At 46.9% G+C, this 14,020-nt stretch overlaps 1 protein-coding gene across 8 annotated transcripts in view; it reads left to right on the top strand.

Moving 5' to 3' along the window:
* The window catches only part of Smyd3 (SET and MYND domain containing 3), a 580,304-nt gene that overhangs the window by 473,793 nt on the left and 92,491 nt on the right, over positions 1 to 14,020 (top strand). For all 8 annotated transcript variants that reach the window (XM_085843350.1, XM_021156846.3, XM_085843347.1 and 5 more), the window contains 2 exons: positions 1,460 to 1,547; positions 7,915 to 8,089. In XM_085843350.1, coding sequence (XP_085699476.1) covers positions 1,460 to 1,547; positions 7,915 to 8,089 — 263 coding nt within the window. The remainder of the gene's footprint in view (positions 1 to 1,459; positions 1,548 to 7,914; positions 8,090 to 14,020) is intronic.

Genomic DNA, 14,020 nt, shown 5'->3' with positions numbered 1-14,020 from the left:
CTTAGCGTTTAGAAGAGGGTACTGCGTCACCCAGGGTTGGAGTTACAGTGGTTATGAGCCATCCAGCGTAGGTGATGGAAACCAAGCTAAAGTCCTTTAGAAGAACAGCAATGTTCTTAACCACTTGGCCATCCAGCCTCCCCCCGCCCCAATGACAGCTTTATTTTAAAAGTCTCTCTTACTCTTCCCTAAAAACAGGCATATTGACGTATAACTCACATATTGTTCTGTTCACTGGGTTTACAACATATAGATCAGTGGGTTTTAGTCTCTTGGTAGAGTTGTACAGCCAGTGTCATGGTCAGTTTTAGAGCATTCTTACTATGCCTGAAGGAATCCCAGCCATTAGCAGTCACTCCCCAGTTCCCTCAATTGCCTTTGCCCCAATCAATCACCAGTTTGCCTTCTGTCTCTATGGATTTCCCAGTCTGGGCATTTCATATTAATGGAATCATGTCTTTTAAGAGTCTTTTATTATATTTTTATTTGAGAGAAAGAGAGAGAGAGAGGGAGAGGGAGAGGGAGAGGGAGAGGGAGAGGGAGAGGGAGAGAGAGAGAGAGAGAGAGAGAGAGAGAGAGAGAGAGAGAGAGAGAGAGAGAGAGAGAGAAAATGAATATGAGAATGCATGTTATGGAGGAGATTAGAGAGCAACTTAAGGGTCAGTTCTCCCCTTCTCCCATATGGGTCCCAGGGTCATCAAGTGTGGCAACATCTACATTTACCTACTGAACCATGTCACCAACCCAAAATGACTGTCTCCTTTCACTCAGAATAGTGTTTTTCAGGTTCATCCATGTTACAGCATACACTAATACTTTGTTAATTTTAATATGAGTAATATTCTGTCATACTGTCTTTATCTGCCCATCATCAGACAATGGATATTTCAGCTGCATCCTTTTTAGCTATCATGGATATTTGTGCACACATTTTTGTTGAATATGTTCTCATTTTTCGTGGTTGCCAGCCTAGGAGTAGAACCGAGACGATAACGCTATTAGTAATGTGGTGTTTCTGTGTTTGTTAGAAACTTCATAGCAAACAGGCCAGGAGACATCAACAGTGTGGGTGCTTCATCACACATTTTCTTGGCATCATGGTAAGAAACACAAATAGGTCAACTGTTTGAGGAGCTGAGAAGCCCATTTTTCAAAGCCATGCCACTCACTGTACATTCCACCTGTGGAGCATCGGCCTCCAGCCCCTCAGCATCCCTAATGACACCTCCTGTTCCTTGCTTCTCAGTAGCAAGTCTGAGCTGTGTTGCTGGGCAGGAGGTGGCATCTCACTGTGGTTTTGAATTGAATTTCCCTAATGATTAATGATGCTGAGTGCGTTTTCATGTGCTTGTAGGCCATCTGTTTGTCTTTCTTGGAGAGATGTCTGTTCAAATACTTTGCCCGTGTTTTAATTGGGCCATTTGTCTTCTTCGCCCGTCTCCCCATTTGGCTCGAGCAGGATGCTGACATGCTAACGGGTGACGAGCAAATATGGAAGGAGGTTCAAGAGTCTCTGAAGAAAATCGAAGAGCTGAAGGCGCACTGGAGTATCCTTTCACCTGCAGGCTGAGCTGCAGTGGTGGCTGCTGCTTTGCTGGAAGTTCAGAGTCCGTGGACCCAGAGCAAGGTCTGAAAGTAGTGTGGGGAGTGGTCCAGTGCTGGGGAGCTGCCCAGGAAGACTGCAGTAAGGTCAGCACTGATGCTCTACAAAAACTGTATCACCAGTTAATAGTATGGCCCAGTAATACCACTGATTGCTTACCTTACTAATAGTAGCTGTACTATTAGTATACTAATGGTAGGGAGGTAAGTTGTAGGTGTTTTGTTTTCCTCTGTGGGCAAAAGGTAAAACTCATAGACCCCTCCCCCCCTTCCACCTATAACCTCTCTAGTCTCTGGAAAGGAATGTGTGAATCCTTATCATTTAACACCGCTGACCCTCAGACCTACAAACCAGCCAGGGAACAGCAGTGGTGGGGTTCTCAGATATACACTTTCTCAGCATAAATGATAAGGAGTGCAAATAGGTCAAAGTTCAGAGCCAAGAGAGAGAGCATGTGATGGCATTGTCTAGGATTCCTGGACGGACGGCACCTTACTGTGTAAAGGGACTCCCAAATCAGGAGCAGGATTCCGACAGGCAGAGGCTGCAACAGGCAGAAGGCACTGTCCTTAGAGGATTCCGAGTGGACACAAGTGTGATGGGGAACTGCAGGTACGGAAGAAACTTTAAACTATGAAATGATCACCAGAGGCTCATCAGACACTTTGGGCTGACCAGGCAGGAACGAAATCTGCAAGTAAGCTACCCAATCAGTAATGTTAGAGAATCGTGAAGGACAGAGAAGATAGGTAGGTGAGCGGCTCTCCTCTTAATTGTGAGTTACAGAAATCAGTAGCTAGGTGAGTTTGTTAAAGAGTCTGAGCAATGAACTTATAGTTGATTAATAAGAAATAGAAAAGAAGGATGCCATGTCTAGGCTGCTGTATGGATTTACTACAAGATGTAAAGTTTGCATCTAGATTTCATTAGAGGGTTTGAAAAGAAGTAGTCAGGATATTTGGATACTAGCGGATCTAGGCATCTTACTCGATGATCAAATGATACAAACGCCACTCTGGGGGGGGGCTCTGTCTCCTGTGCCTTTGATTCAGTACTTCAAAGTGACTTTCCAAGCATGTGTAGAGATGGAAGGGAAACAGAGGAGAGACAGTAGAATCAAGAGCTCAGTAGATCCTTGGCCATTTAAATGGCTATTGAATTCCAGAAGATGAACTTGAACAAGAGTGTATAGAAAGTCTTCTATTTGGGGCAAGAAGTTGAAGGACATAAATCTGCATAAAACTTGGCAGCTGAACACAGGAAAGGACCCTATTGCCTTGGTAAATAGCGAAATTTAATAAAGTGTATGAGTATGTTCTAACTCTCCAGAGGCAACTGTGATCTTGGGCTGTAGTCTTAGAAATTTAGAATATAAAATAAGAAAGGAGGTAGCACAGGGCTGATCCTATGTAGACTCTCATAGTCATTCAGCCTGGGTATGGCTTTAATAAGTCGGCCTGTAGAGAAATTAAATTCGTTATGAGGAATGGAACAGAATTAAGGAGGAATCTGAAACTTCACCTGTCAGCTTGATGGAAGCTACGGGAAAAACATTTGGCTCTGGGTTGGCATTCATAGACTCGAAGTCGCTGTTCTGCCATGGAGTCTTGTTCTCTGAGGTCCTGCACAGCAGAAGTCAGGCCATAGCAGACCCTGAAGCCTTTCCGTCTCACCTGGAAGAGACTTACATAGAAACTGATTCTGCCAGGTATCTGGGTGGTCCTCATCCACCTTGTGATAGAGGCAGAAATGACAAGGCACAGCCTAGCCTTCACACCTCCCCCACAGTGGGATGGTGATTATGCCAATCACTAAGTGCTGTGGTTCAGATGAATAGCTCTCAGAGATCCACGTGTCAGAATCCCAGGGTGCCTCTAGTGAGGACTATGGCTGACGCTGAAGAGGTGAGACCCACTGTGGCCGTGGGTGATTATCACCCAGTGGCAGCAGCCCATGTTCCTCAGTACCCGCTCCAGTGTCCTGGATTCCCGAATGAAAGACACATACACAGCTTTATATTTTAATATGCTCTAAGCAGTTCAATGGTGGGGCCACTCCCAAACCTCCAAGAGGCTAGCACATTTTCTCCTTCGATATTCCTGAATTATTACTTACTAAAGTCTATATTCCATCTTTGCTGTCCTAGACCCAGTGGGGGCGGGGGGTGCTGGGCCTGCTCCTCCCTAGCTCTTGAATGATTGATATACCTCTCTTTTGCAGCTCTCAACCCTGGACCTTACTCCTTTCCCAGGATGCTGATTCTAAATCCTCCTTCTTCTCTCCAGTCCCCTTGCCCACTAGTCCCAAAGTCCCACCTCTGTCTCCCTGCCCAGCCATGGGGCAGCCATTATTTAACAATCAGAACCAACTGGGCTCAGGGACCCTCAGCATGGGCGGGATTCTCCTGAGGTTTGGGAATCCAATTAACATAATACAAGTGTTAACCTAAATCCACAACAGCCTCCTGTGAGGTCATTGGGAGAATGCTTTTAAGGGGACCTCATCTGTGCCTCTCTCTGCTTCCAGGCTTGAAATGGGAACGCTTATTCTGACACCCACTCCCACCACTGCCCTCTGGTGCCCTCACCAGAGGCCAAATCAATGGGGCCCCTTAAACTTGGACTTGAACCTCCATAACTCACAAGCCTGTCTTTGCTTCATATTGTATTTTGCATCAGATAGTTCATTTTAATCATGCAAAACAGAATAATGCAATACAGACTTTGGTGAACATACATATACATATATACAGGGAGGGGGGAGAGAGGAGAGGGAGAAAGATAAAGACAGAGACAGGGATTAAGGCTTTTTAAAGGAGGTGATAGCTGTACTGTATCTGGGGAGGTGAGTGGGACTTTTGGCAAGCCATGAGGGAGAGCATCTCAGCAGGAAGAAACGTGACGATACACAGAAGGTGACATGATGTGATGCTGGTGCTGGCCAGCATGCCACCCATGAGGAAAGAAGCTAGCAGGAATGGGCACAGGGTTAGTTTTTATACAAAGCGGCCCAGAATGATGCTAGGCAGAATAGCATCGCTAGATGTTCACAGACCTTGCTCTGGCATCCTGTCTTAAGAAGCTGAGCTAATTCTCAAGCGACTTCATTCCCATGTCTGTCTATCTGTCTGTCCCCACCCTCCTATAGTCATTTGGAGCATTTGAAAGAAAGCCCCCATCCTGCACTCTGCTCCCTTCAGCTCAGAGCTCAGCACCTCAAAAGATGAGCAGTTATAGTAGATGCCACAGGTGGCAAGGCTAAATCTGAGCAGATCTATGACTGCATTAACTTAGGGAGAGACTTGTAGCTAAAATTCTTCCTCCCTCTGGACTCCCTGGAGCCGTATACATGAGAAGTCTCACCTTGTTTGCCAGGAGATGGTTTCCAACAATGTGGAGGGAGGTTGGCATGAAGTCCTTTGCTGCTTGGGGTGGTGAGGGGGGGGTTAGATTCATTCCTATGAGTGAGTACAGATTATCACATCTGGTTTCCACTTGCAAGGCACCCCACCTCATCCTCTTGATGAGACAGAGCACATTATGGAAATGAGAAGACAAGTAACAATGGGGATCCAGCAAGCGATGTTACAACAAGGCTCAAGCCTTGCCACAGAAATGTCTGGCATTGTGTAAGAGACAGCCATTCCTCCTGACAGTTTGTCAAACATCTAATCCTGGAATGAAAAGCCACAGAGGTTAGCACGGCAATCTGTTTCAAAATCAGCGTATTGCCTAAGAAACCGCTTTCCCCCAACCTCTAGGGGATTCGTTCAGCAAACTTGAAACGTCCGTGTCACACACATACAAAGGAAAATCACCAACTGTCAATAACTTCAAATCACTGTCTTCAGTACACGAACCCCTTCTGGGATCCAAGCCAGGACTCACCCTAAGAGGTGACATAAAGGGCCCTCAGCTTGAAATTCTCCCTAAGGAAATGGCGCTCTGGAGTAAGGTGGTGTGCCTCAGCTGAGAGGAAATGTCTCTCCTGGGAGCTGCTTACATTCCTGGTTCCCAGGTGTGGCTTGGTCGCTAAAAGGTGCCACTGTTGGTGTTTCAGGATCAGGGCTCTGCAGGCACCAGCAGTGGAGAGGATTGAAGGAGCTGTGCACCCATGGGCTCAGGGTGTACACAGGCCACAGGGTGAGGTTGCTGTGTTAGGACACTGATGAAGAGGGCCTGAGTCAAAATTTAGGGAAAGTGCATGGGACGGAGGAGAAATGACTCAGTCTTCCATTCCTCTACTCTTCAGCTTGTCAGGCTCAGGTGTTGTGACCGGAAGGAAAGAGGAAGGCACATCTCTGCCATGTGCTCTGTACACTTTCCTGCCGTATCCATGACACCTGAGAACTCCACCTAGCTCATGAGAGGACAAGAAAAAATTTCCCTTCATTTTAGGACTCATTGTTTTATTTGATTTTTACTGAGACGGGCATTTTATTTTCAGCCTACCTCAAAGCATTTGACTGTCTCAAAGCTCCAACTCTGACGGAGGGTGGAACTAGCTGAGATTTGAACCAAGCTTAATCGAAGATGAGGCTCTCTGTACCATTTCTTCTGTAGTTTGAGTCTTAGAATGTTTTCCCCAAGTGGATTTCTAACATCAAAGCAGAGTAGTGGTGGGAGAGGGCAGGGAGACGCCCAGGGTCAACACAACAGGGTGGCAGAGTGTGATGACCCCAGCTGAGTCCCGCACGTGCACACACGCGCCTCCAGTGGAGGCATCTCCACATCTCCAGGACTCCAGCTGCCTCTCTAAGAGGATGGAGTTTCAGTCTGCAAAGGTAAGGATGGAAGCTAGACCAGATACCACACCCCTGTAGGCCCAGCTACTCAGGACACTGAGACAGATGGGTTAGTGAAACCAGTGGTCTAAGGCCACTCTGGGAAACATGGAGCAGCTCATGGGGAATGGAATATCACCGAAGCCTCACAAAATTCATTACTGCGTTAATTGGCACATGGTTAATCAGAAAGTCAGAGCTACTAAGCAGTGGGTCTCCTTGTTCTTGAGACAGCATTTTTCCTTCTTCAAGGAACACTTAAATAACTCTTCTTAATAATTTCTATCTATCTATCTATCTATCTATCTATCTATCCATCCATCTTTATTAAGGCCAGACCAGGCAGTCCTCTGCTGTGTATGTATGTGTTGGGGGCCTCAGTCCAGCTAGTGTGTGCTGCCTGGTTGGTGACTCAGTATTTGAGAGATCTCAGGAGTCCAGGTTGGTTGAGACTGCTAGTCCTCCTATGGGGTCACCCTCCTCCTTAGCATCTTCCAGCCTTTTCCTAGTTCAACCACAGGGGTCCCCAGCTTCTGTCCATTGGTTGGGTATAAGTATCTACTTTTGTCTCAGTTAGCTGTTGGTAGGGCCTCTCAGAGGGCAGCCATCCTAGACTCCTGTCTGTAAGTACATCATAGCATCAGTAGTCGTGTTAGGTACCAATTTGGGCCTGTCACTGGACCTCTTTTTCCTCAGGCTCTTCTCCATCTTTGTCCCTGCAGTTTTTCCTCCCTCCCTCCCTCCCTCCCTCCCTCCCTCCCTCTGATCTTTCTTTCTTTCTTTCTGTCTGTCTTTCTGTCTCTCTACGTAGTCCTAGCTGTCCTAGAACTCACTCTGTAGGCCACACTGGCCTAGAACGACCAACTACCCCTGCCTACCAAGTGCTGGGATTAAAGGTGTGCACCATCACACCCAGACTTTAATATTTTCTTTCAGTGTTTGGGTTTCAAGTAAGAATACATGTATTCAGTTAAGTATAGGTTTGGCTCGCCTTGTTTTATAACAAACAAATGTGTTTCTTCAGACAGCTGCACCAGCCGCAGGCCTGTGCACTGGTGTAGGTTGGGCTGCATGCGTACCCGGCACTCGGATGAGTCAGAAGCAAGTGCATGCTTCCCCTTTCTCCCGAGGGATTCTTTAAACAGAAATAATTCCACAGTAAACAATTGGAAGCTGAACTAAAAACTCCAGTCCGGTTTAATAAACACCTTCGCTCATTTCTCAACTAAGTTGAAAGGAAAGATATACAAGGGTGAGGAAGGATTGTTTGTTTCTTTGGGAATTTTAATTCTGCTAAAGTACAGGCTGGGTTAGAGAACCGATTGTTGGTTAAACAGAATTTATTTTGCTAAGATGTCACTTGAATGGGTTTTTGTCTCTCAAGTACGTTTTCCAGGCTGCCCTTCTGTGCAAAATAATGGGAGCCTCCTCCCTCCCATGCCTGGAAGCTCTTCATGCTTTAGACGGCTCTGTTCACTTCTGTGTTTTCTTGATGAAGACAATGAGGCCTTAACTAAGTTAATAACAGAGTGGGAGCAGGTTCTGGCCCTGTGCCAGGCAATCATAAACAGCAATTCCGACCGGCTTCCCGACATCAACATCTACCAGCTGAAGGTGCTCGACTGTGCCATGGATGCCTGCATCAACCTGGGGATGCTGGAGGAGGCGTTGTTCTACGCCATGCGCACCATGGAGCCGTACCGGTGAGTGCCGGGCAGGGCAGGGCTGGGACTCAGCTGCCTCCACTGTGGGCTCGGGATGGGATGGCCGCTGTTCTGACTGATATAAGACTGCTGTCCCATCAAGTGTTCCTACCAGCAGTTAGCAAACAAAACCAAACCTTGTCTCGTTCATTCCTGTTTCTTCACACATCCGACAGTCACTGGTAACGCTGTTTCCAGGATCCTTGACCTCTGCTTGTTCTGAAATGAGTTAAATACTGTTGCTGTGTGAGAAGGGGTGATTATAATACAGTATGCAGCTTGCAGTGTAAGGACAAATAGGGAGGGGCCAAAGAGGAGCACATGACTCAGTCCTCTCTTTGGATCGACTATGCAGGTGAGGGTGATAGATCTGATGCTCTTAGGCTAACAATAGTGGTGGGTCTCCTCTGTCAGAATTCACATTTGTCAGAGTGCTTATGTGCACATTGTTGGCCCTTGTAGCCATCTTGTGACCAGGTAAGAGAATTGGAGACTATTCTTCTCCAGTGAGTCATTGGATCAGAGAAGAAACTATTGGTGAACTACGAGTAATTCATTACATTATGTGTTGTGCATGCACACACGTGTGCATATGTACATAGCATGGTGTGTGTGCATACATGTGCATGTGTTTGAAGGCAGGACCTGGCTCTGTGGCCCAGGCTAGCCTCCAACTTGTGATTCTCCTCCCTCTGCCCTCTTTCCTAGCCTGGGCTACAAGAATATGCCACCATAGCTGATGGAGACTTATTTTTTCCTGCCTATGCTCAGATCCTCCAGGTGTGTATGTGCTAGGTGGTCTTGTAATGTGGAAGAGCTCCGAGAGGAAAGGGAGACTGAAGTCTAGTGCTAAAGGTCTGGGCAGTACAGCAACAGTTTTCCCTGGAAAAAGAAGAGAAATGGAGGCTGAGAACAAGCCAGCGGAGAGGATGCAGGGCAGATGAATAATCTGAGAGCCGAGTTACCCAGTGCCCAGCACAGGGCAGGTCACCACAATGAAGACAGTGGCTACATGGGATATAAAGGGGGCAGTGTCTGCAGAGCAGGACACCTTTCCTGGGTGTAGTCTTCCCCATTCTACAGATGATACATACATGGCCTAGCCAAAGAGGGTGAGGCACGGGGAGAATCCAGGCCTAGACCTCTGGGACATGGGACAACAGGTACAGGGAGTGGTTCTAAGTGAAGCAGGTGGGGCACTGCCTGTCCTCCCTGGAGGGGAGCCTGGGTGACCGACAGCAGGGAGGGGAAATTACCTCATTCTGCATGTCAAGAATAGAAGTAGGTTTAGAATCCAGGCTGTCACTATCAAGAGAGATATCCATCCTGTGTGACCCTAGGCCAGCAGTCAGATCTGGGCTGAGAAGAACCTGAAGGTAGCCAAGGCCCCTGTAAACAGGTAGGTGTCAGAGACCCACAAGCCAGCCAAGTGGCTCCAGACCCATGGGTGTTTCCAGACTTTGGCAGGTGGCTGCTTTTGTTCCCTTGTGGTGAACAGCTTTGGAGCTGTCTGTGAGTCAGCTCTAATCTAACGTGTAAGATGCTGCCTGGAGGGTTGAGACCAGAGACTTTCCCATGAGCAGTGGAATGTCTGTTAGGGGTGAGGAATCTTGTGGGTTTTCTGGAAGAATGAATTAAATATAGAGAGATAAGGCCGCTCTCTCAGAGCCGCACTGAGCGTTGACGTGGCAAGCAGTCTGTGATGGTTGGCACAGTCTCAGAAGGCTGGGGCCTGGCCTCGGGAGCCCAGAACACAGGCAGCACAGTGAATGGATGGACCTAGGCCAGGAGCTACAGACTGAGAAATTCTGCCTTTCTCCAAGGGCTCTGTGGCAGTACCGGTCCCCCATCCTTGGCTGGCTGGCCTTTGAAGCAGATTCTTGCCTTATCTTTTCCTTCACTTTGCCATCCAGTCTACCCTGCCAAGGCCAACTTGAAATGGCCCTTTAGATTGCCCCACCAGTAAGCTCTCAAAGTCCTGATTGCATTTGAATCCTCTTTCGTACATGTGCAGAGACTTCTGCACAGCACTGACCCAGCCCCACTTAGCTGGCAGTTTGACCAGCGAGCACTCACGTCAAACAGAAACTTTATGCATAGATGAGGCCATGTTCTCCACAGCATATTCCCTCGTGTGTGAGAAACTTTCAATTACGTTTTCGTGGCATTGGCCAATCACGTTCTCCTGGTAAATGTGTGTTTTGTCCTCGTACACAGAGACAGGTTTTCAAGCCTGTTTCATTCTCTTCTCCCTAGGGCTCTATGAGGGATTGCTCTGCAGCATGCTGCCCTGACCCACTTCCACTGAGTAGGACTCGTGCCATTTGCCATCAGAGGGACTGTAGAGCCAACTTGATGAGCAGTCTAGAACCCACACAGTTAAGAGACTCAAGGAACACACTTTGCCCTTTCCCTTTTAGCTCAGAACAGCGATATGGGGAGCACAGACCAATGGGTGAGATAGATGCCCCATGAGCCCCTGTCCACCTAGGAACAGGAAGGGAATGGGAGGTGGCGATGGCTTTCATGTGCTGTCAGTCACCTACACAGTGGCCTGTGGCTGCTCTAGGCCAGCCTTTGCTGCCGTTTAACCAAGGACACAACGGTTAGGGAGGCGTGGGTTACTGATCTGTGACTGGATTACCATCTGTAGGAATAATTTGACAATGTCAATGTGCTATTTGTCGTGCCTGGATTGAGGTCAAGCCTCGACTGAGCACTTTGTCAGTCGTGACCTTGGGTAAGCTTCAACTGCTGACCTTGGAGGACAGTGTGTCCAGATCCCATCTTTGTCGAGCCTGCTGTTTTCAACCCCCTGCTTTGCGACTCACTTATTTTCACCCAATAGATCTCACTTAGCTTTATGGTGCAATTTACTACAGACCTTTTTTTTTTATTAAGTCTTCCACAAAGCAAAATGTCCGAGGCAAAGCATACCTCATTCTCTCAACAGATATACATGGTGCTATCCCAGAATCGTGCCGTAGTTTGATTTCCACTCTGTTCACTGTGTCAAACCATTTGATTCCTCTTCGTGTGCTGATGTGGTCCGGTCCTCATGGCATATCAGTACAAACTCCTAACTGCTTGCCTGCTCGATTTCAAGTCATGCTCACTTTAAATTTGGGTAGCTATCATCTCCAAATTTTACCCTACCCACCACAAGGTCACTTTGTCCTCAAGGGAATATGAATAAGGTGGCTCTGATCATATATCATCACCATCATCATCCTTAAGTAGTAGTAGTAATATAGTTGCCTTGACCTACATTTATTTCAAAATATATCATGGCCTTCTCCATCCCCTTAATCAAAGCCTATGGTGAGATTTGTTGATATTCATTTTGGTCACAATAGTACTTTTGTGCCCCTGGAAATGACACAGTGTAAGTCACCTGGGGGCAATGCAGAGAAGAAGCAATGGAAAGAACACTGGAGGTCTGGTGCAAATGTCCATGGTCCTATGCCATAGAGAGCTGGGAGAAAAGAAGAGTGCTGGGGAGAAAAAGCCAATGAAAGGAGCTGATTCCAGCTTAGACAGGTGTCTGTCCTTTCTCGTCAGGGAGAATGGGGTCAGCAGGAGGAGAAGGGAAGTATGACTGGGGACTGGCAGCCATGACATGTTTACAAGTCAGGAGGTATCAGTAACCCAGGAGATGCTGACATTACATGGCTGTGGCATCACCTGCCATGTTGCTTGCCCTTTTGTGACTAGCCCATCACTTCTGCGTTTTCTCCAGAGAACAGTTAACTGAGAGCCCAAGGAAATGGCCGGACCAGTGAGGGATACAATTTTCTCCTCGGATCAAGTGCTTTTGTTTCCTGTGATTCGTTGACAGATCTTAATATTTCATTCATTTTTCTGTTTCCTTAAAGCCTGACATAGACAGGACTGAGACCATCCCTATAGCATCGCTGGTCCTGGTATAGACTGGGCTGTCTGCAGCTAAGACCATCCCTATAATATTGCTGGCCCTGGTATAGACTGGGCTGTCTGCAGCTAAGACCTTCCCTATAGCATCGCTGGCCCTGGTATAGACTGGGCTGTCTGCAGCTAAGACCTTCCCTATTAGCATTGCTGGCCCTGCATGCCAGTTGGACATCAGTCTGCTTCAGTCTGATACAGCCTAGTAAATTATTTCACAGGATGCCTTAACAACACATTCTCATCATGTCCCCACATGGCACCCCTCTGCATAGGGGTGCCCCAGAGGTTTTTCTGTCTGTCTCAATCTCTTTTTATAAAGCCACAGATTGGATTAAGGCCCACCGCAAAGGCTTCATTTTAACCCAATTACCTCTTTAAAAATCCTACCCCCAAATGCTGTCTCATTTTGAGGTCTGCAAATAAGGGATTATGGGAGGATTAGAATTTGGCCCATATTTTTGGTGGTCTATATGCAGCTTAAACACTGGCTCTTCCCTATTTGTAAAAGTTACCCGTCCCAAGGATTGGTCCCTTTGCATCTACTCAAGTCATCATGAGTGTGTGCCTAGTAGAAGTCATTCTTGAAAGAAAAAATAGCCTTTTAGCTTATAGGGCTTCTATTTGAGTTCAGGAGATCCATGGGTATGCAGTGGCCCTTGTCAGCATGGGTAGGAGCAACTAGAGTCACCCTGGAGACTTCCTTCCTAACCAGCCATGTAGACACTGGCTGGCTGAGGGAAGAAGCCAGCGCCTTCACCTACTACCTGCCCCCAGCTCCGGTTGCGCATGCTCAGGACGGAGTCTTACTGCTGAGTTTTGCCGCTTCCTGTGCCAGCTCCTGGGGCAGACTACAGAACCCTGTTGTTTGCCTGTCTGGCTTGTCTTGGTGGGCAATCTTTCTTTCTGGCATCTCTTCTTAGGGTCAAAGATCCTAATACCCCTTTCCTTCAAATCCTACCACTGTGGGCAGACAAGCAAGAAGAAAGCCATCCTCCACCCTTGGGGCCAAATCACTGGAAACCTGTACTGTTTGGTGTTCCGCAGAGTCTAGGAGCAGTGCATGTGCCCTGAGAAATTATCTCTGGGCTTCCTACTCATGAAAGAGTTCCTGGAATAAACACATTTTCCATCTCCATTCACGTTTTCTCTTACTCTTCCCCCAAGGTATTACAGAAGCTCTTTGGCTCTCCTGACGGAGAATCTTCCCTTTCTTATTATGACAAATTGTAGCTGATCTGAGGGAATCTTTGGGATGCGGTGTCTTCCTCCCGTTGAATCAATCTTGTGGTTACAGCTACCCACAAAGCTATCTACAAAGCTGCCATTTCTTTTTCTTTTCTCACCTCTTAGAAGAGAAAGTAGGCTGTGTGTGTGTGTGTGTGTGTGCAGAAAATGATAGATATAATGTTGAAAAGCTTAAAAATGTTTAAAACTAATTTGAATTACATATAAAGCATATATTTTATGATTATAAAAATTTGGTCAGTACCAAATTCCTCGCCATTTGTTTGTATATTCTGAATAAAATCCATATTGAGTTTTTTAGAAGTTCCCCAAGGTTGGATGAATGGACTATCAACTAAATTGCACAAAGCAAACTGATTTCTCAAGCCTCATAAATGTGATGAGAGTAGAGAAAGTTGATAGCATTTGTAAAGAACAGTGAGAGGTCCTTGAGAGAAGCAAGAAGATGGCGAGCAAATGCCCTTCAAAACCATAGTTGCAGCTTCCGAGATAGCCAAGTTATTCTGAGCAAGAAAAACACCCTCTGAACGAGTTAATAAAAAGCCCTTGAGCTTGTTAAAGCAGACTGCCATGAAAAATGGTTAATATTCTCATTGTTCAATGTATCCAAGGGAAGAGGTGCAGCCAGCTGGTAAGATAGACAATGGGCAGCCAGAACCCCAGAACAAGGGAGGTCCCAGCTCCGGGAGTGGTGGGGATGTGGAGACAGCACCCTGCTCTGCTGAGAGTGAAATGGATGATAGAAATTGCTCTGTCTAC

Source organism: Mus caroli, unplaced genomic scaffold (assembly GCF_978045245.1).
Source record: "Mus caroli unplaced genomic scaffold, Mus_caroli_1 scaffold_1, whole genome shotgun sequence".
Taxonomy (NCBI): domain Eukaryota; kingdom Metazoa; phylum Chordata; class Mammalia; order Rodentia; family Muridae; genus Mus; species Mus caroli.
This window is presented reverse-complemented; position numbering and strand designations above follow the sequence as displayed.